The 21041-nt window shown below is 40.8% G+C and overlaps 1 protein-coding gene and 1 long non-coding RNA gene across 2 annotated transcripts; one reads left to right on the forward strand and one right to left on the reverse strand.

Moving 5' to 3' along the window:
• Window positions 1-155: 155 nt before the first annotated feature.
• LOC309806227 lies at window positions 156-14720 on the forward strand. Its single transcript, XR_014294359.1, has 3 exons — window positions 156-216; window positions 2933-3004; window positions 14566-14720. It is a non-coding gene; the product is annotated as an uncharacterized lncRNA (long non-coding RNA).
• On the reverse strand, window positions 4000-9424 carry SMCO1 (single-pass membrane protein with coiled-coil domains 1; the record flags this gene model as incomplete). The annotated part of the gene is made up of 3 exons (XM_082624875.1): window positions 9273-9424; window positions 6627-6776; window positions 4000-4444 (listed from the first exon to the last, which is right to left on the reverse strand). The coding sequence occupies exons 1-3, from the start codon at window positions 9320-9322 to the stop codon at window positions 4000-4002; spliced, it is 645 nt and encodes a 214-aa protein (XP_082481001.1). The 5' UTR covers window positions 9323-9424.
• Window positions 14721-21041: the final 6321 nt, after the last annotated feature.

The following is a 21041-nucleotide window of genomic DNA, read 5'->3' on the forward strand; positions in this document are numbered from 1 at the left end:
GTCACAGCTGCCCGCCAAAACGGCCCCTCCCACCTTAGAGAACCAATCAAGAGGAGAGACGGCTAACATTCAGCCGGGAGGGACTTCCGGGCCTGCGCGCGCCGCCCGCCCCGCCCCCTGGGGAGGGCCCTTCCCTTGCGTCGCAACCCCTGCGGCTCCACTTTTCCCGCGTGATTCTTGCTCCCGGAGGCTGCGGAAACCCGGTAGTGTCGCAAAGTTAGTCTCTGGGCAGAAAATGGGAAACCTCAAAACAAACTAAAAACCGAACAGTAATTTATAAAATTCTTTCCTCAGTACTCCTCAGAATACCCTTCTGTTTCCGTTAATTTGTAACTAAGCCTCTTAGGTCGCTTTCCAAAGTTCTTGGAAAAGCATCTCCGAGAAAGGCTGTGGTCAGAGAATCCACAAACTTGCTGCAGTTCAACAGGCACTTGGGAAACAAACTTTGGTGCTGCCGCCACGGTCCTGGGCTTACTACTTCATTGTTAAATTTCAGTCTAGAGCAATCAGAATTACAAAGGAAGTCAAAAGGAAAATATTTTATCTTTTTATGCTTTTGGAATAAGTTTTTCTACTTTGGTATTGAGTTCTTTTACTGACAACTGATCCTACTGAATTGAGTTGTATGAAAAAGTAGATTTTGGCTAAGAAAACGGTGGTGATTATATAAAGACTGTGATCTCTATCTAGTACTTAAGAACCAAGCTTCATAGAGACAAAGTAGAGTTATTATTTAATGGATATAGAGTTTCAGTTTTACAGGTTCTGGAGATGGATGGTGGTGACGGTTGCACAATTTTATGAATGTAAATATTTAATACTGCTGAACTGTACACCTAAAAATGATTAAGGTGGTTCTCACTACTGCACTTGACTAGTCTTAAAAAAATAATAAAAAATTTTAAAAAATGGTTAAGGTGGTGAATTTTGTGTTATGTGTGTTTTACCACAATTTTAAAATTTTTGGAAGAAAAAACAGGTCTGAGTTTTCTGAGGAAATGCTAAATAGCTGTGGACGAAGAGAAAAGAAAGTCACTGTGCATGTAAATAGTCATTAAGGTCTTTTGGGTTTGCTGAGGTCATTTAGGTGCTGGAGATGAGTGGTTTCCAGATGAAGGCAAAACTAGGAGGTGTGGATCCTTTCTAGAGAGCTTTAGAAGTTTCTTTTTTTTTTTTTTTTTTTTTGCGGCACGCGGGCCTCTCACTGCCGTGGCCTCTCCCGTTGAGGAGCACAGGCTCCGGACGCGCAGGCCCAGCAGCCATGGCTCACCGGCCCAGCCGCTCCGCGGCATGTGGGATCTTCCAGGACCGGGGCACGAACCCGCGTCCCCTGCATCGGCAGGCGGACTCCCAACCACAGCGTCACCAGGGAAGTCCTGGAAGTTTCTTTTTTTTTAACGCGAGTTCAAAAAACTGGTTGTCATCCAGTTGTCCATAGTATCAATCCCTTAGCCTGGAATTCCAGGCTCCCTAATGTGATCCCAACCTCCTTTTCCTGTGGAATCTCCTATTAGTCTTTTAAACATTCAGTTATGATCTATTCACTGTCATACAAATCTTGTGTTTTGGGGCCATTGCTTGAAATCTCAGTTCATCCTAAATGAGTTGCTTCGTGGCTTTGCCTCCTTCAAGGATCAGTTCAAGGCACTTCCTCTAGGAGATATTTCTCCACCACACAATGATACCCCACTTCTGACATCACTCATTTGTATATTGCCTAGTGATTATGGTTTTATTGTAATCTTATTTTAACTCTTGCATTTTGATTTCTATTTTCTGGTACCTGTGTCTTGTGTAATGGATACATTTTATGTGCTTCCTCAGATTTCCCTGGCCTCGTTTACTTTGTGGACCCACAGTCCTTTCCTCTGCCTGGGGCTGACCAGTTGCATTTCTGGAATCTCTGGCTTCTCCTGCCACTTCTGGGATCCTGTGAAACACTGCACTGAACAATGCAGTAACTGGCTTCCCAGTGGCTGCTAGGAGGGCTTAGATGATGTATCCTGGAAGTATGAGGGGGTCACTCCCCACAGAGCCAGTTTTGACCAATTGAAAACAGTAGTCTTTGTGAGCACAACAGAGAAATTTTCCTTCCTTCTTCCTATTGAAACCAAGCCCCTCTAAAATCGAGTTTCCCTGCCGAGTTTATGATTAACCTCTCTGTAGAAAACTTTATTCCCTTTTTTGTTCCAGTAGGATTGAGGAGTATCAAAGAAAAGTGGGGATTGAAACCAAGCAGGACCCTGCAGGGCCCTCCCGGCTACAAAGGCCCCTCCATGTCTCCTGTTTCTTGTAGGAAACAAAGGCTTTTGTTTCCTAGCCCTTCCCTGAGTTCCAAAGAGCAGACTCAAGCAGTTACAAATTAGGGAAGGGAGGAAATGCAGAAACAAAGGAAAAGCAGCCAAGTAGAAAAATTAATAATAGGTTAAACAATACTTCAATGATAGAACAGTCCTAGTTCCTTCTCAAGGGATGTACACAACGATCTGATGTAAATCTTTGAGTTGTTCTGCAGAAATTAAGGCTCACCCCACCCAGGTGGAGGATGGTGACTATATGCTGATCACAAGCACTAGACCCTAAACTTGTAGAAATCGGTTGATGATTAAGATTCTGGAAACATCACCCTATTACCTCACAGCCAACCAATCAAAAGAAAGTCTGTGAGGTGCAACCCTCACAACAAAAGTTGCCTTTAAAACCCTTCTCTGGAAGCCACAGAGGAGTTCCTGTCGTCTTTCCAGCACTAGCTGCCCGTTCTCTGCTTGGTGCCCTGCAATAAACGCTGCACTTTCCTTCAACACACCCCCATGTCAGTAGGTTGACTTTGCTGCATGGTGGGCAAACAGACCAAGTTTGGTTCAGTAACACTTCCAACACATGGTTTTTCTCTCTCTCTTTTTTTCTTATTTGGCATGGTATTTCTAAACAGTGTGTCTAGAGAAGGACAAGACTGAGTGCATGGATCTAGCAAGCAACCTACTGTCAAGGAAGAGCCAGCAAGGTAACACATCATCTTGTATTACTTCTCATCCTTCTCTACATAACAGCCTTCCAAAGTGTTACTCATTCTTGTTGTCCTGAATTTGTACCTCCCAAATAAAGCATCAGTGTTTAACTTTTACCTGTAGGGCAGGATCCACATTTTAAAATGTTTCTGTTATTCACACTACCTAGTGCATGGCATTTATTCAAAAAATATTATAAATAGGACTTGCCTGGTGGTCCAATGGCTAAGACTCCATGCTCCCAGTGCAGGGGGCATGAGTTCAATCCCTGGTCAGGGAACTAGATCCCACATGCCGCAACTAAGAGTTCGCATGTCGCAACTGAAGATCCCACACGTGGCAATGAAGGTCCCGCATGCCACACCTGAGACCTGGCACAGCCAAATAAATAAATTTTTTTTAATTATAAATATATGGTCAGTGTGTGAGAATTCCCCTTCTAGTACAAATAACTATGGAACTGTACTAGAGAGAAAATGCACATCAACATACAAAATATATTAGATGTTTTATTTATTTATTGTTTTTAGTACATACACTCACATGGTTCAAAATTCAAAAAGTACAAATGGATTAACATTGAAAAGACTTCCTCCTACATTTGATCCCTAGCCTCTCAGTCTTCTTCCCTAAGAAAACCAATGTTATCACTTTTTAATGTATTTCTCCAGAAGTTTATGAAGTTTATAGATATAGTAGCTTATATGTTTGTTTTTGCCCATTTTTTCCATTTAGCAATATATATTGGAAATGAATATTTTAAAACAACACATCTTGGTGATAACTCCATATTACTATATGATTACATGAAGAACTTCTTCATTCTCTTGTATTGCTATACAGAAAGTATCCACTGTATCAGTATATCATAATTTAACACTCTCCTCACTTTTGCTATAAAAATAAGCCTGTAATAAGTTGCGTGTATGTATTTTTTCCCATTTGCACGATAAATTACTAGAAGTGTAATCTCTGGGTCTAGGGTAACAGGTTAGCTTTTGGCTGATGGTATCAACTCTTTTAGGGATGACTTTTGCTCTTCAGGGGCCCTCACTGCTTTTCCCTTCTCAATGACCTGAACAGCCTTTAGCAAACCATCCTGCAGAGCCTGGTTCTTTACCATATTAGTGATCATGAAATTGACATCTTTTATATACATTTGCCTTACTTTAGCAATGTAGTGTTCTGCCTTGTTACCATGTGCTACAAAGAAGGTACACAGTGCTGTGATATCTCCTTCTTGCATCCCATGCTCCTCCAGGACGGACTCCCATACAACTCTAATGCGCTTGTTCTTGACTTTTCGTCTAAGGATGGAGGCTAAGGTGGGAAGACCTCTCACCAGATCTGGCAGCTTCTCAAGCACACGAGTGTGCAAGCGGATGAGTACTTCAATGACGTAGCTGTATAAAATATTCAGTTCCATTGGAGTGAACCTACAAAAAATGTGGAGTGCTTCTTAAGCATTAGAACTCTTTACATACAAACATAAAATGAATTTTATTAGGATAATTCAAAGAAGTATAAACCTACTAGGAGAACTGTAAGCAGATATGGTAGGAGGTCCCCAGAGAAAGAGAACCAGGCATGGCTCTCTTGACATAAGAGAAGCCATTTTTTTGTTGTTGTTGTTTGTTTGTTTGTTTTGTGATATGCAGGCCTCTCACTGTTGCGGCCTCTCCCGCTGTGGAGCGCAGGCTCCGGACGCGCGGGCCCAGCCGCTCCGCGGCATGTGGGATCCTCCCGGACTGGGGCACGAACCCTTGCCCCCTGCGTCGGCAGGCGGACTCTCAACCACTGCGCCACCAGGGAAGCCCAAGGGAAGCCATTTTGTGATCTAAGCCTGGCCACAGTGCTTGACCTTGAACAGGTCTCACTGATTCATGATCTTAATGGGAAGTGAGGGGATGCAGGGACAAAGGAAAAGCTGTCAAGAGAAAGTAGTTTAGTGATAAGAGTCCTAGTTCCTCCTCAAGGGATATATATAACAATCTGATACACATATTTTGAGTTCTGCAGGAACTGAGGTCCCCACCCAGTGGAAAATGGAATAATGATGTTGACCTTTTCTGACCCTTATGACTTCAGTCAACTAAAGCTTGGACTCTGTCAACCTTTGCCCCAATTCGCTGCTGAATTCTCCTCTATTCAAGCCCCTTCATGAATATGCATGTACCCTGAGCTTAAAACTTCCCCAGTTTTGCTGTTTGGGAAAGAACCCTGGTGTTTTCCTTACTTGCTGCAAGTAATACGTCCTTTCTTGTCCCAGTCTTTGGCTTGGTTGTCTTTTGGTTCAACGCCCACCAAGAGGTGAACCCAGTTTTCAGGTAACAACCAGCGTTGCAGTTTAGAAAATGCTTACTTTAGAAATAGGGCCTGCCAGTGTTCATAGCAGTTATTTACAATAGCCGAGACATGGAAGCGACCTAAGTGTCCATCGACCAATGAATGGATAGAGAAGATGTGATACATATATACAGAGGAATGTTACTGAGACATAAAAAAGAACAAAATAATGACACTTGCAGCAACATGGATGGCCCCAGAGATTATTATAATTAAGTCAGACAAAGACAAATACCACATGATATCACTTATATGTGGAATCTGAAAAAATTATACAAATGAACTTATTTACAAAACAGATTCACAAACATAGAAAACAATTTTACAGTTACCAGAGGGGAGGGGGAGAGAGATAAATTAGGGGTTTGGGATTAACAGATACACACTATTAAAAGAATTTTAGGGCTTCCCTGGTGGTGCAGTGGTTGAGAGTCCGCCTGCGGATGCAGGGGACGTGGGCTCGTGCCCCGGTCCGGGAGGATCCCACATGCCGCGGAGCGGCTGGGCCCGTGAGCCATGGCCGCTGAGACTGCGCGTCCGGAGCCTGTGCTCCACAACGGGAGAAGCCGCAACAGTGAGAGGCCCGCGTACCGCAAAAAAAAAAAAAGAAAGAAAGAAAGAAAAGAAATAGGGTTTGCACTAAACTGGATAGCTTAGATCTCAGGCCACTCATATTATAAGTTTCTCCATGGCAGAGGAGTTATATTATCCATCTCTATGTTAGTAAGACTTTGGCAAGCAAGGGACTCTGAGATGTGTACCACAGTTCTGGCAAGTAAACAGGTGCTCAAATTAATCTCTTTTGAATGAATGAGCTTAAGAAAATGTAACTTCTTCACAATCCATTGTCGGAACCATATTAAGAAACCCAATTTTAGGGACTTCCCTGGTGGCACAGTGGTTAAGAGTCCGCCTGCCAATGCAGGGGACACGGGTTCGAGCCCTGGTCCAGGAAGATCCTACATGCTGTGGAGCAACTAAGCCTGTGCGCCACAACTACTGAGCCTGCGCTCTAGAGCCTGTGAGCCACAGCTACTGAGCTCGTGTGCTGCCACTACTGAAGCCCACGTGCCTAGAGCCCATGCTCTATAACCAGAGGAGCCCCCGCTTGCTGCAACTAGAGAAAGCCCGTGTGCAGCAACGAAGACCCAACGCAGCCAAAAATAAATAAATAAATTTATTAAAAAAAAAAAAAGAAACCCAATTTTAGAATGCCCACAGCAAGCTCTCACAAAACCACAAAATTCCACTGATTTCTGATTGGATACTCACTTGAATGACAGAACTGCTGTCCACAGCTCATCTTGTGCAGCTTGGTTTGCCAGAGTCTTGCTATGATGTTCAAATTTCTGTGTCAGATTATCCTTGGTGAAGTCCAGTTCTTTAAACTGTGCTTCTAATGCTTGGAGTTTGTGGTCTACTCTGTAGGATAAAAGGATCAAGGGTTAATTTAGGTCAGGGCACAAAACTAAGGTTCTGTCTTAACATAAGGCTATAATACATTGTTTATAACCACTATCGAATTTGAGTAGCTATTTACATTTTAAGATTATGAACAGATGTTCCCATTTGCCATTCTCTCTAGTCATCATCCTAGTTCTGGCATTCCTTATATTGCCAAACATGTGAATTGTCTAATTACCTCAATTATATTGCCATGTCTTGTCTTCGTACCATACTTTATACATTAAAAAATATTTTATACAAGCTTTAATTTGATTCTCACAGCCATTAGAAGTAAAGCGGTCATTTTTACTATTTACGGATAAAGAAATTGAGTCTCAAAAAAGATTGAAACTGAACTGTCACATAGCTGACTAGTGCGGAGACCAGTATTTATTAAGGTGGCTTTCTCTGCCTTATTCTGACTGTCCAAGTCCCATCCATCAAGGATAAGCTCAAATTCCACTAACTGCTTGAATCACTCAGCCTTTCTACCTGAAGATCTGCTCCCTGCCTACTTCTCTCTCACAGGACTGCCTCTATCACTTGTCACTCCCCATCTCCTTTACTTTTAGAGTTAGTTTTCATGATCTAAGTTGTAAGCTCTTGGAGGGAGAGGATCAGAGACTATTTCTTGGACATCTTTATGCCTGTCCCCCAATACCTATAAGAGGCCTTACACAGAAGTAATAAAACGTGTCTCCTATGACTGACATTTCTGATGTTAGTGAAATGCTAAGCAGTGTAACAGCAAAAGGGGGATCTGAGTAGCTCTGAACAGCCCTGATCATTAGAGGGCGCTGTGGCACCAAAATTATGTCTAACTGAACCACAAAGAATTGGAACCACACAACTCACTTGCCTGAAGCCACTCACATTGTCTTTCACGAAGGAAATGATGCACACACAGCCACTTCCCCGAGTTTCTATGTCCCCAGTCACCCGAATACTGTTGTGGTTGCCTAGGGTTCTATCCTTGACCATTTTCTCTTCTTGGTCTTTACTTTCTCCCAAGGCTAATTTAGCTTCAGGTACGACCCCTCTCCTAAGCTCTAGACCTGTATATTCAACTATGTTTTGCACATATCCACCTGGATGGTGATGTCAAACTCAACTGTCTTAAGCTGAATCTACTAAGTCCCTCCTCCCTCCTCTCGCACCCCATCTTCAGAAATTTCGGCGATGGAATTTTCTCATTGCTTTGGATTCTATTTACATATAGATAAGGCTCTGTACGAAATGTGCATTTTTTTAGTATAGGCCTGCATGACCTAATATGCCAGTAATCTCTGTCTGCAAGTCAAAACTATGATCTCTAGCAAACTCTTTGTATTAACTTTTAGACCTTTAAGAAGATATTGCTTTTAGGTCATCTCCAGCTTGAACTCTAGAGGTAAACTCTAGCTTGTCATTCAGTATAAAGGTTTACAGTTGGAGCATTTCTTTGGAATCTTTTCACCAAAAGGCATTCCCGATCATTCCAAATAAATCCTAAACAACATGTCTGCAAATCTGCGTTTCTACTACAATTCTCCAGCTCAGTTAATGGCATCACCATCTACCCAATTCCTCGAACTAGAAATCTCAGAATAACTCACCATTTTTTCCCTTTCTTTCCATCAGCGTGTCTCTAATCTATCCCATCCTCTCTATCTCCAGTAAGCCAGTTAATCACCATCTTTCACTTGGACCTAGGATCACAGTAGTCTAACTTGATTCCTCCTTTTCACGTCCAATCCATTCTCCAGAGATATTCTTCTAAAACACAATTCTGATCTTATAATTTGACTATTATATACGTTTTATGCTGCCGACTTGCCCAGTGATATTGCTGGAGCCAAGTTGGATTTCCTCAGCAGGAAACAGGCTCTTTGCCCTTCGTCCCCATCTTCTGCCAGTCCTCTCACACATCCTAGTCACCAGTCATATGAGACATCTAGCTGCTGACTGAATACCATATGCGATTCCAAGCTTCTATGCTTCCATGTACTGTTTCCTCAGCCTAGAATTCCTTACCGTATTTTTATTTCTTGTAAACTACTCACACTTTCAGATCCAGCCTAAATGTCCCTCTATGAAGGGTTGCTTTTCCAAAGGCAAAATTCATTCCTCTCTTCATGTTCTCATAGCCCTTTAGGAACATCACCATTATAATGTCAGTCACATTAAATTGTAAGCATTTTTGAATACTTCTGTTATTCCTAAGGCTGTGAGCTCCTTGAGGGCAGAAACCACATGTTACTTATTTTTGTAAACCTGGCATATAGCACATGCATTAATTGAATGGAATTATAAAACCTGGGAGTAGACTTTTATTATTAATTGACATTTTTTGAACCTGAACACGTTAACAGAGAAAGAATTCTAATTAGCATGTCCGTAGTTCTTTGCTTATTTTTATTCTTCATTCTTCTCTTACTCATCTTCCCAGAAAAGCAGACCCATGCTTGCTCCCTCCCTGTAGCCATTAGCAACCTTTTCATTGCCTCCTTTAAGGATATCAGGGTTGTGGTTTCATTGTTCATCTTCTTAAGGCAAAATGAAAAACAAACAAAACAAGCAAAACAAAAACCCAGTAGAGGTTTGAATCCAGGGTTTTCTGCTCTCTTCCACTCAGCAACAGGCAGCAGCAGTGTGAGTATTCGATCTAAATTCTGCCTGAAAGGTCACTCAGTACAAGAAGCTTTTAATAGCTTGTACATCCAAATATAGTTTCAAAGAGCTGATCCTGTGAACACAGGTGTCCTGGGATGCACTATAATATTTGCCTTTGAAAAGTGACCCGTAGTTCATCAACCTAGTACAAGAACCAGATGTAATTGTGGCTCTGTGTATATTCTGGTAAATGGATATACGGGTACACAATGTATACATATACTAGGATTAAATTTAATGGAAATATTACTCTCTAATTTTAAGAGCTTAATTATTCACTTATAATCTCAATTAGGTTTAAAGAAACCCCAGACTTTTTATGATGTATTATATCAATGCAAAAAAATCCGACCATCCTTAGAAACTTATATTTATTGTAGTATTAGATTAGGTATTGGAAATAAAAACAGACATAAAACAGGATTCCTGAATTCAAGGGGTTTAAATACTAACTGGGGAGATACTTAAAAGATAATATATAATTAAAAGAAAAAATATATAAAATGTGTGCTGAGTAGATACAGACCATAAAAATCATAGATGATGAGAGAGTAGGTCACTGAAGCCTTGGATAACTGAGAAGCACTCACATTGAAGGTGGGATTTGGTCTTGGCCTTAAAGGAAATGTAGGTCTCTGATTATCAGAGAAGAGAGAGAACATTACAAACTGGAGAAACTGTGTGGGTAAATTCACAGGGGTGGTTGGCAAGGTACATGATGTGGTCAGGGAACCATGAGTGAGTATTTTGTTGACTTTCAACAAAAGATTCATGTGAGAAAAAGAAAAATGACACAAACTGGTAAGAATCAGGTCATGGATTTATTCATTCATTGAACAATTTATTTACTTATTCAATATTTGCTGAACACCATAAATATAAATCGAATGGGCAAAACCTATGAATGAATGATCAGCACTATTCCAGGTATTAGGAATAAAATGAGTAAGACAAAATCCTTGCCCTAAGAAGCATACTACTAGGGAGACTGAAAACGAGGATTGCAAAAGGGTTCTAGCCATCCTGGTAAGCAGTTTGGACATATGTGAGGTGTTGGTTCTGTAAGTTATTCTAGCACTGGTGTTTAAGATGGATCCAAATGGGAATGAAACCAGAGGCAGAGATGTCCCTCAGGAGACTGGTATCACAGTAGATATGAAGCGATGAGATTATAATGTCTGTCCTTGGAGTGAAAAGGGAAAGGGACAGACCTGAGAGACAGTATGAGTCCCTAAGGCCTCCTGGGGGTTGGAGTCAGTAAGTCGCACATGAATTTCAGAAAAGTTTGGGTGTCCTGAAGGAATCAAGTCGTTCCTTGCCTCAGTGGGAAAACGTTGCTAGGGTCTTTGTATCCTACCCAGTGGCCATCCTCCCCAATACCTCCCCACCCCCGCTATTTTTTCCTCATTAACAGAATCTAAATCCAAATATTGTTCGAGCATTGGGTAGCTGTGTGCTTCAAGGGACTCTGGGTCTACACACCCCCTTAGTCACAAGGGTGGTGAATCTTGATTAGACCAAGCCAATCACAGTAATTTTATTATTGTTGCCATTATCATTGGTTTAGGAATGGGCAGGTGGCAGAATTCTGGCCTATGAAATGTGAGAGGAGATTTACTGTGGGGCTTCTGAGAAAACATTTTTTTAAACTTGTGATAAAATATACATAACATAAAATTTACCATTTTTGGTTGGGGGGGTGGGTGAAATGGGTGAAGGTAGTCAAAAGGTACAGACTTATAGTTATAATAAATAAGTCCTGGGGATGTAATGTACAGCATGGTGACTATATTTAATAACACTGTATTGTATATTTGAAAGTTGCTAAGAGACTTGATTTTAAAAGTTCTCATCACAGGAAAAAAAATTGTAACTGTGTGTGGTTATGGACATTAACTACACTTACAATGGTGATCATCATGTACTGCATACGTATATAGAATCATTATGTTGTATACCTGAAACTAATACAATGTTGTATGGCAATTATATCTCAATTTAAAAATTTTACTATTTTTGACCATTTTAAGTGTACAGTTCTGTGACATTAAGAACATACACACTGTTGTCCAAACATTACCACCATTTCCATCTCCAGAACTTTTTCATCTTCCCCAGCTGAAACTCTGTACCTATTAAATACCAACTTCACATTCTCCCCTCTCCTCAGCCCCTGAAACCACCATTCCACTTTCTGTCTCTGTGAATTTGGCTATTCTAGCTCCTCACATAAGGGGAATTGTGTCTTCTTGTGACTGGGAGAAGAGTTTTTCTGATGATAAAAAGAAACACATGGGAGAAAATGTTCTCTTCTTCCCTCAATATTGTTGGATCTTCCTTCATATGATGCCAGGGACTGCAGCATCCAGCCTATTATGGCTGTGAGGGGAACCAGCCTCAGGGAGTAAGCCAGGGCAGCAGAGCAGAGAGAGGAAAAGAACCTGTCCCAATGGAAAATAGTATGGAAGTTCCTCAAAAATTAAAAATAGAACTACTACTCTATGATCCAGCAATCCCACTTCTGGGTATATATGTATATCTAAAGGAAATGAATACCGGGTATCGACGAGAGACCTGCACTCCCATGTTCACTGCAGCATTATTCACAATAGCCAAGATATGGAAACAAGCTAAGTGTCAAGAAAGAAGAAAATTGTGATGTTTGCAGCAACATGGATGGACCTTGAGGGCATTATGCTAGGTGAAATAAGTCAGACAGAGAAGAACAAATACTGCATGGTACCACTTATATGCGGACTCTAAATATAAAGTTAAATTCATAGAAACAGAGAGTAGAAAAGTGGTTGCCAGGGACCAGGGGGGTGGAGGCTGGGGAATAGAAAGAGATTGGAAAAAGGGTAAAGTTTAAAAAAGGAAGAAAGAAGCTGTCACTGAACTAACCTCCCCTAGAACTGTTTCATTGCTAATGTGCTTATGAGGAATAACAACTTTTTCTTATTGATTAAGCCTTTATAGTTGGGGCTCTGTCCTTAAGGAGTTTAGCAAAGTGAAGGAGACTTTTTTTTTTCCCACATTGTGCGGCATGTGGGATCTTAGTTCCCCCACCAAGGATCAAACCCGGGCCCCCTGCAGTGGAAGCAGAGAGTCCTAACCACTGGACAGCCAGGGAATTCTGTGCAGGAGACTTTATACATCAAGTTCTTCTTTGATGGGGTTTCTTCAGAAGCCCTTCATTTCTCTGGAGCTAACATTAGTTTTCTTTATGGGTAGACCTGTGGCCAGTACCTTGACAAGGAAATAAAACGGAGAAGGAAGGAAACAATGGTGGAAACTCTCACGTAACCTGGCATCTCTGTCCTCAGCTCACTCAGCATGAGCCATTGGGGGACCAGCCCCCAGCCTCTGGAAGAATGTTTAGAACAGGGTGAAGAGCAAATGGTTTGGCTCTGGGATCAGAGCCTGCCAATTCCACCCACCAGTGCTGCTTCCTTTAGGATGCTGCCTGCCCATCCAGATCCAATACTTGTTCCCTTCTCCCTCCTTGCACTGACCACCTCTTGTCTGTACAGACCTAAATAGAACCTGCTGATCATTCCATCCTTGATTGCCTCTCTGCTATTTGGCCTGTTGTCTGCCCAATCTTTGAATTTCCTGATCTCTTCTGCCAGGCTCACCTTCTGGACCCTCCTTGTTCCCTGTCATATTGCTTTCCAAACTTTTTTTTTTAACTAATGAACTTTATTTTTTAGAGCAGTTTTAGGTTCCCAGGCAAAAGAGCAGAAAGTACAGCGAGTTTTTATATATCCCTCCCCTCACACAGACTCACCCTCCCTCACAGTAGACATCCATGTATCGCAGCGGTACATCTGTTACAAGTGATGAACCTACATTTTCACATCCTTATTATCCAAAGTCTCTAGTTTACGTTAGGGTTCACTCTAGGTGTTGTCCAGTCTGTAGGTTTTGACAAATGCATAGTAATCTGTATCCACCACTGTGATATCATACAGAATAGTCTCACTGTGTGCTCTGCCTATTCATCTCTCCCTCCCCACAGACCTCTGGCAGCCACTGATCTTTTCACTGTCTCCCTAGTTTTGCCTTTCCCAGAATGTCATATGGCCAGAATCACACAGTATGTAGCCTTTTCAGATTGGCTTCTTTTACTTAGTGATATGCATTTAATTTTCCTCCAAGTCTTTTCATGGCTTGATAGCTCATTTCTTTTCCTTTTTCTTTTTAAACATTTAAAAATATTTATTTATTTATTTATTTTTGGCTGTGTTGGGTCTTCGTTGCTGCGTGTGGGCTTTCTCTAGTTGTGGCAAGTGGGGGCTACTCTTCGTTGTGGTGCACGGGCTTCTCATTGCGGTGGCTTTTCTTGTTGCAGAGCACAGGCTCTAGGTGCACAGGCTTCAGTAGTTGTGGCTCGCAGGCTTTGTTGCTCCGCGGCATGTGGGATCTTCCCGGACCTGGGCTCAAACCCATGTCCCCTGTATTGGCAGGCAGATTCTTAACCACTGCACCACCAGGGGAGTCCTGTTAGCTCATTTCTTTTTAGCACTGAATAATATTCCATTGCCTGAATGTACCACAGTTTCTTTATCCATTCACCTACTGAAGGAATCTTGAATGCTTCTAAGTTTTGGCAACTATGAATAAAGCCACTATAAATACACATGTGTAGGTTTTTGTGTGGACATAAATTTTCAATTTATTGAGTAAATACCAAGGATCTCGATTGCTGGATTGCATGGTAAGAGTATGTTTAGTTTGTAAGTGTCTTCCAAAGTGGCTGTACTATTTTGTATTTCTACCAGCAATGGTGTTAGAGTTCTTTTTGCTCTGCATTCTTGCCAGCATTTGGTGTTGTCATTGTTTTGGATTTTGGCCACTCTAATAAGTGTGTAGTGGTATCTCATTATTTTAATTTGTAATTCCCTAATGACAAATGATGTCGAATATCTTTCATATGCTTACTTGCCATCTGTGTATCTTCTTCTGTGAAATCTCTGTTCAAGTGTTTTGCCCTTTTAAAAATCAGGTTGTTTTCTTATTGTTGAGTTTTAGGAGCTCTTTGTATATTTTGAATAATGGTACTTTATCAGTTGTATATTTTAAAAATATTTTCTTCCACAAACCTTTTTCATAGCAAAGCTGCAACCTAGATTTCTGCCTGTTTTCTGTTGCGGGGTACAGATCTTTGAAAGAACGAGGAACTCAAGACCTAAACAGCAGTGCCAAGAACTAAATAGTCCTTTGGTCTGCTAAAACAAGCATCTGAGAAACAAGCATCTAAAGCAGCAGCAGGTTTTCGTTGTTCATCCTAGAGCTGAATCAAGTACTAACAATTGAATACTTTGAGTACTATCTTTGAGTGCTGAACTCAAAGTACAGACACTAAGAGAGTAATGTTATTTCTGACCAAGGGAAAAGATCCAGGAGTTTTTGCCAGAGATGAAGTTACCAATAGTAAGTTTACTAATGGCCACCTTGCCCTAAGAGCTCTTGTAAGGGTAGCACATGTGGATGGAAATAGGGCTTGTTAAAATGATATTTTGTCAGGGGGGCTGCCAACCTGGTTTTTCCCACTTTTTTAGATTGCTCACAGTGCAACCTTCAGGAAAATGCATTCAATCCAGATACTTACCTACACCAGTACATCAGAGGAAGGGGTTCTTTAACTTGTGAATTTATAAAGACTACAAAAGGATTCATTGAGAATGTCTGAGCTCATATTCTTGAAAGAGAATTCCATACATTTTATTAGCTCCATCACCAGACTCAACCTTTCACCTGACCCAGTCATCATATAAAAGCAAAATTCAGACACAGTGCCAATTCCAGACGATCACTCCATTTGCTTGCAACCTGCTTGCATTGGTTTCCTTTTCCCTCATTTCTAGATTCCAGTTTCTAAAACCTGGCTTGGTGTCCTTCAGGCTAAACTGTCCTTGGTCTCTGATCAGATTGGTACAAATTCTTGTTCTGCCACTTCTTAACTCTGTGAGCTTGTGCAGGTTACTTAATATCTCTCATCCCCCATTTCTATATTTTAAAATGGGGGCCATCATGAAAAGGACTTTAGAGGGATTGGGCCTCAACTACCCACAGAGGGAACCTGTACTCTGTGTTGGCTATCTTCCCTTCTCTGTCTCACTTTCCTACTTCTGTACTATGGGTGCTTCCTGAAATTGTAACTGAGCAGGACCCTATGGGGCCTTCCTGGGACAGAACCCCCCGACACACACATTTCCTCTGCCTCTCTATTATCTGTAGAAAAACTTTAGCCTCCTAGGCCTTCCCTGAGTTCCAATGAATAAATTTAATCAGAAAAGTGAGAAAATGCGGAGACAAAGGAAAACAGTCAAATAAGACAAGATAATAATAGGTTAGCCACTAAACAAAGTCAAGGACCTTTAGTTCCTCCTCAAGGACTACAGATAATATTCTAAGACACATTCTTTGAGCTACTTTGCAGATACGGCAACGCTTGCCAGATGGAAGAAGTTAATTATATCTCCCCTACAAGCACGTAGACTCCAGACGAGTCGGAACCAGAAGGTTGATGCTGTTGACTCCTGAGTACCTCACCACCAACCAATCAGAAGAATGTCCATGCACTGATCACATACCCCACAACCCTCTCCTCAGGATGTATCCCCTTCTTTTCCAATATAATTTCTGAGTAAAACCTGGGGAGTCAGGGGTTTGTTCTTTGGGACATGAGTCCACCTCTTCCCCAGGATTGCCAGCTTGCTCAGTAAAGCTATCTTTCCTTTTACCCAACACTTGTCTCTCAGTATTGGATTCTTGAGTGATAAGCAGCTGAACCTGAGTTAGGTGACAGAATCATCTCACAAACTGCATGCAATTCTCATCTCAGGTCCTGCTCTGGGGTAAACCAAATTAAGACTACACCCCTATATCTGTTTCACATTTCTTGTTCAAACATTAATCTCAAGAATCTTATTAGACCCTACTAGCTAGATTGGCTATTGACCCCCACTGTGTCTGTGTGATAGGCATGTTCATGGACAGTGGGGTTCTTACGGAAACTTCCATTAATGAACTGGTGAAAAACAAAAATGGTTTAGCTACTTCAAATCTACTGATTTTTTTTTTTTGGCCACGCCACATGGCATGTGGGATCTTAGCTCCCCGACCAGGGATCAAACCCGTGCCCCCTGCAGTGGAAGTGCAGAGTCTTAACCACTGGACTGCCAGGGAAGTCCCCCTGAATTTTTTTAAATTAATAAGGGTTTAAAAAAAATCAAAGTGTCAGGGGCTTCCCTGGTGGTGCAATGGTTAAGAATCCGCCTGCCAATGCAGGGGACATGGGTTCGAACCCTGGTCCAGGAAGATCCCACACGCTGCAGAGCAACTAAGCCTGTGCATCACAACTCCTGAGCCTGCACTCTAGAGCCCGCTCGCCACAACTGCTGAGCTCACGTGCCACAACTACTGAAGCCCACGTGCCTAAAGCCTGTGCTCCACAACAAGAGAAGCGACCGCAGTGAGAAGCCTGCACACTGCAACAAAGAGTAGCCCCCACTTGTCACAACTAAAGAAAGTCCGCGTGCAGAAAAAAGACCCAACACAGGCAAAAATAAATAAATAAATTTATATTTTAAAAAATCGAAGTGTAACATGCACACAGAAAGCTGTATATCATAAACTTGTGAAAATTAATAAAGGGAAACCTCACTAAAAATGGCATCAAGAGGCTAGAAGTGGAAGCTCTCATGCAGTACCACTCAAAACCAACTACAGATCCCAACAGAAGAATCATCAACAGGAAAGAATCACCAATTACAGGCCCCAACAGGAAGAGGTGTATGTTGAGTATCCTACAAGAATTTGACTACCCCAGCAACTCAGCCAATGAGAAAGTGTCATCACCCTGAACTCCACTTTTCTTCAGTGTGCTTTCATTCAAAACAACCTTTTCCAACTTGCTCCATTTTTTCTATAAAATAACGTTCCTCTCCTTTGTTTGATGGACTTGCCTATGGTTTTTGCTGTGGCTTATTTGTCCTGAATTGCAACTCCCTGCTATTCCCAATTAAACCAATTTTTGCTGGTAAAATAACTGACTCTTTTATTTTTAAAATCAATAAGCTTGATGACTGTGATATTTTGATATACTAAGAAATACATATTTGGTCCTTGTCCTGGTTCTTGGCACAGAGCTTCTAAAACTCTTTATCACTTCCTAAGTGATAAGAGTAATAGGAACATCTCTTGTTATAATTGTTTTTTGTCCCTGGATCCTAAAACAGGTAAAAGAAGCATCTTTTATTATAATATTTGGTTTTATCCCCAGTTACTGAAATAGCTACAGAGTGATAAAGGTGAAAGGAGTGTCCTTTGTTATTCATAAAAAGCCACTTTCAACAACACCTGAGTTTGTTAGTGAGGCAATTTTTATTTTTTATTTATTTTTAATTTCTCTTTTTTTTTGCAAATTCAAAGCAATAAAATTTGGTATCCTTTAATCCATCAGATTACATATCCATGACAATATGTACAATGTTTCTTTTTTTTGAGTTTTATTTTTTTATACAGCAGGTTCTTATTAGTCATCAATTTTATACACATCAGTGTATACATGTCAATCCCAATCGCCCAATTCATCACACCACCACCACCACCACCCTGCTGCTTTCCCCCCTTGGTGTCCATATGTTTGTTCTCTACATCTGTGTCGCAATTTCTGCCCTGCAAATTGGTTCATCTGTACCATTTTTTCTAGGTTCCACATATATGTGTTAATACATGATATTTGTTTTTCTCTTTCTGACTTACTTCACTCTGTATGACAGTCTCTAAATCCATCCACATCTCAACAAATGACCCAATTTCGTTCCTGTTTATGGCTGAGTAATATTCCATTGTATATATGTACCACATCTTCTATATCCATCTCTCTGTCGATGGGCATTTAGGTTGCTTCCATGTCTTGGCTATTGTAAACAGTGCTGCAATGAACATTGAGGTGCATGTGTCTTTTTGAATTATGGTTTTCTCTGGGTATATGCCCAGTAGTGGAATTGCTGGATCATATAGTAATTCTACTTTTAGTTTTTTAAGGAACTTCCATACTGTTCTCCATAGTGGCTGTATCAATTTACATTCCCACCAACAGTGCAAGAGGATTCCCTTTTCTCCACACCCTCGCCAGCATTTATTGTTTGTAGATTTTCTGATGACGCCCATTCTAACTGGTGTGAGGTGATGCCTCATTGTAGTTTTGATTTGCATTTCTCTAATAATTAGTGATGTTGAGCAGCTTTTCATGTGCCGCTTGGCCATCTGTATGTCTTCTTTGGAGAAATGTGTATCTAGGTCTTCTGCCCATTTTTGGATTGGCTTGTTTGTTTTTTTAATGTTGAGCTGCTTGAACTATTTATACATTTTAGAAATTAATCCTTTGTCCATTGATTCGTTTGCAAATATTTTCTCCCATTCTGAGGGTTGTCTTTTTGTCTTGTTTGTAGTTTGCTTTGCAAAAGCTTCTAAGTTTCATTAAGTCCCATTTGTTTATTTTTGTTTTTATTTCCATTACTCTAGAAGGTGGATCAAAAAAGATCTTGCTGTGATTTATGTCAAAGACTGTTCTTCCTATGTTTTCCTCTAAGAGTTTTGTAGTGTCCGGTCTTAAGTTTAGGTCTCTAATCCATTTTGAGTTTATTTTTGTGTATGGTGTTAGGGAGTGTTCTGGTTTCATTCTTTTACATGTAGCTGTCCAGTGTTCCCAGCACCATTTGTTGAAGAGAGTGTCTTTTCTCCATTGTATATCCTTCCCTCCTTTGTCATAGATTAACTGACCGTAGGTGCGTGGGTTTATCTCTGGGCTTTCTATCTTGTTCCATTGATCTGTATTTCCGTTTTTGTGCCAGTACCATATGGTCTTGATTACTGTAGCTTTGTAGTATAGTCTGAAGTCAGAGACTCTGACTCCTCCAGATCCACTTTTTCCCCTCAAGACTGCTTTAGCTATTCAGGGTCTTTTGTGTCTCCATACAAATTTTAAGGTTTTTTGTTCTAGCTCTGTAAAAAATGCCATTGGTAATTTCATAGGAATTGCACTGAATCTGTAGATTGCTTTGGGTAGTGTAGTCATTTTCACAATATTGATTCTTCCAATCCAAGAACATGGTATATCTCTCCATCTGTTGGTATCATCTTTAATTTCTTTCATCAGTGTCTTATAGTTTTCTGCGTACAGGTTGTCTCCCTAGATAGGTTTATTCCTAGGTATTTTATTCTTTTTGTTGCAATAGTAAATGGGAGTGTTTCCTTAGTTTCTCTTTCAGATTTTTCGTTATTAGTGTATAGGAATGCAAGATATTTCTGTTCATTAATTTTGTATCCTGCAACTTTACCAAATTCATTGATTAGCTCTGGTAGTTTTCTGGTGGCATCTTTAGGATTCTCTATGTATAGTAACATGTCATCTGCAAACAGTGACAGTTTTACTTCTTCTTTTCCAATTTGTATTCATTTTATTTCTTTTTCTTCTCTGATTGCCATGGCTAGGACATCCAAAACTATGTTGAATAATAGTGGTGAGAGTGGACATCCTTGTCTTGTTCCTGATCTTAGAGGAAATGCTTTCAGTTTTTCACCATTGAGAATGATGTTTGCTGTGGGTTTGTTGTATATGGCCTTTATTATGTTGAGGTAGGTTCACTCTATGCCCACCTTCTGGAGAGTTTTTTATCATAAATGGGTGTTGAATTTTGTCAAAAGCTTTTTCTGCATCTATTGACATGATCATATGGTTTTTATACTTCAGTTTGTTAACATGGTGTATCACATGGATTGGTTTGCATATATTGAAGAATCCTTGCATCCCTGAGGTAAATCCTGCTTGATCATGGTGTATGATCCTTTTAATGTGTTGCTAGATTCCGTTTGCTAGTATTTTGTTGAGGATTTTTTCATCTATATTCATGAGTGATATTGGTCTGTAATTTTCTTTTTTTGTAGTATCTTTGTCTGGTTTTGGTATCAGGGTGATGGTGGCCTCATAGAACGAGTTTGGGAGTGTTCCTTCCTCTGCAAGTTTTTGGAAGAGTTTGAGAAGGATGGGAGTTAGCTCTTCTCTAAATGTTTGATAGAAGTCACCTGTGAAGCCCTCTGGTCCTAGACTTATTTTGCTGGAAGATTTTTTTTTTTACAACTTTATTGGAGTATAATTGCTTCACAATGGTGTGTCAGTTTCTGCTTTATAACAAAATGAATCAGTTATACATATACATCTGTTCGCATATCCCTTCCCTCTTGCGTCTCCCTCCGTCCCACCCTCCCTATCCCACCCCTCCAGGCGGTCACACAGCACCGATCTGATCTCCCTGTGCTATGCGGCTGCTTCCCACTAGCTATCTACCTTACGTTTGGTAGTGTATATATGTCCATGCCTCTCTCTCGCTTTGTCACAGCTTACCCTTCCCCCTCACCATATCCTCAAGTCCATTCTAAAGTAGGTCTGTGTCTATATTCCTGTTTTACCCCTAGGTTATTCATGACATTTTTTTTCTTAAATTCCATATGTATGTGTTAGCATATGGTATTTGTCTTTCTCTTTCTGACTTACTTCACTCTTTATGACAGACTCTAGGT

This window comes from Mesoplodon mirus (assembly GCF_964341445.2).
Source record: "Mesoplodon mirus genome assembly, chromosome: 6".
Taxonomy (NCBI): Eukaryota; Metazoa; Chordata; class Mammalia; order Artiodactyla; family Ziphiidae; genus Mesoplodon; species Mesoplodon mirus.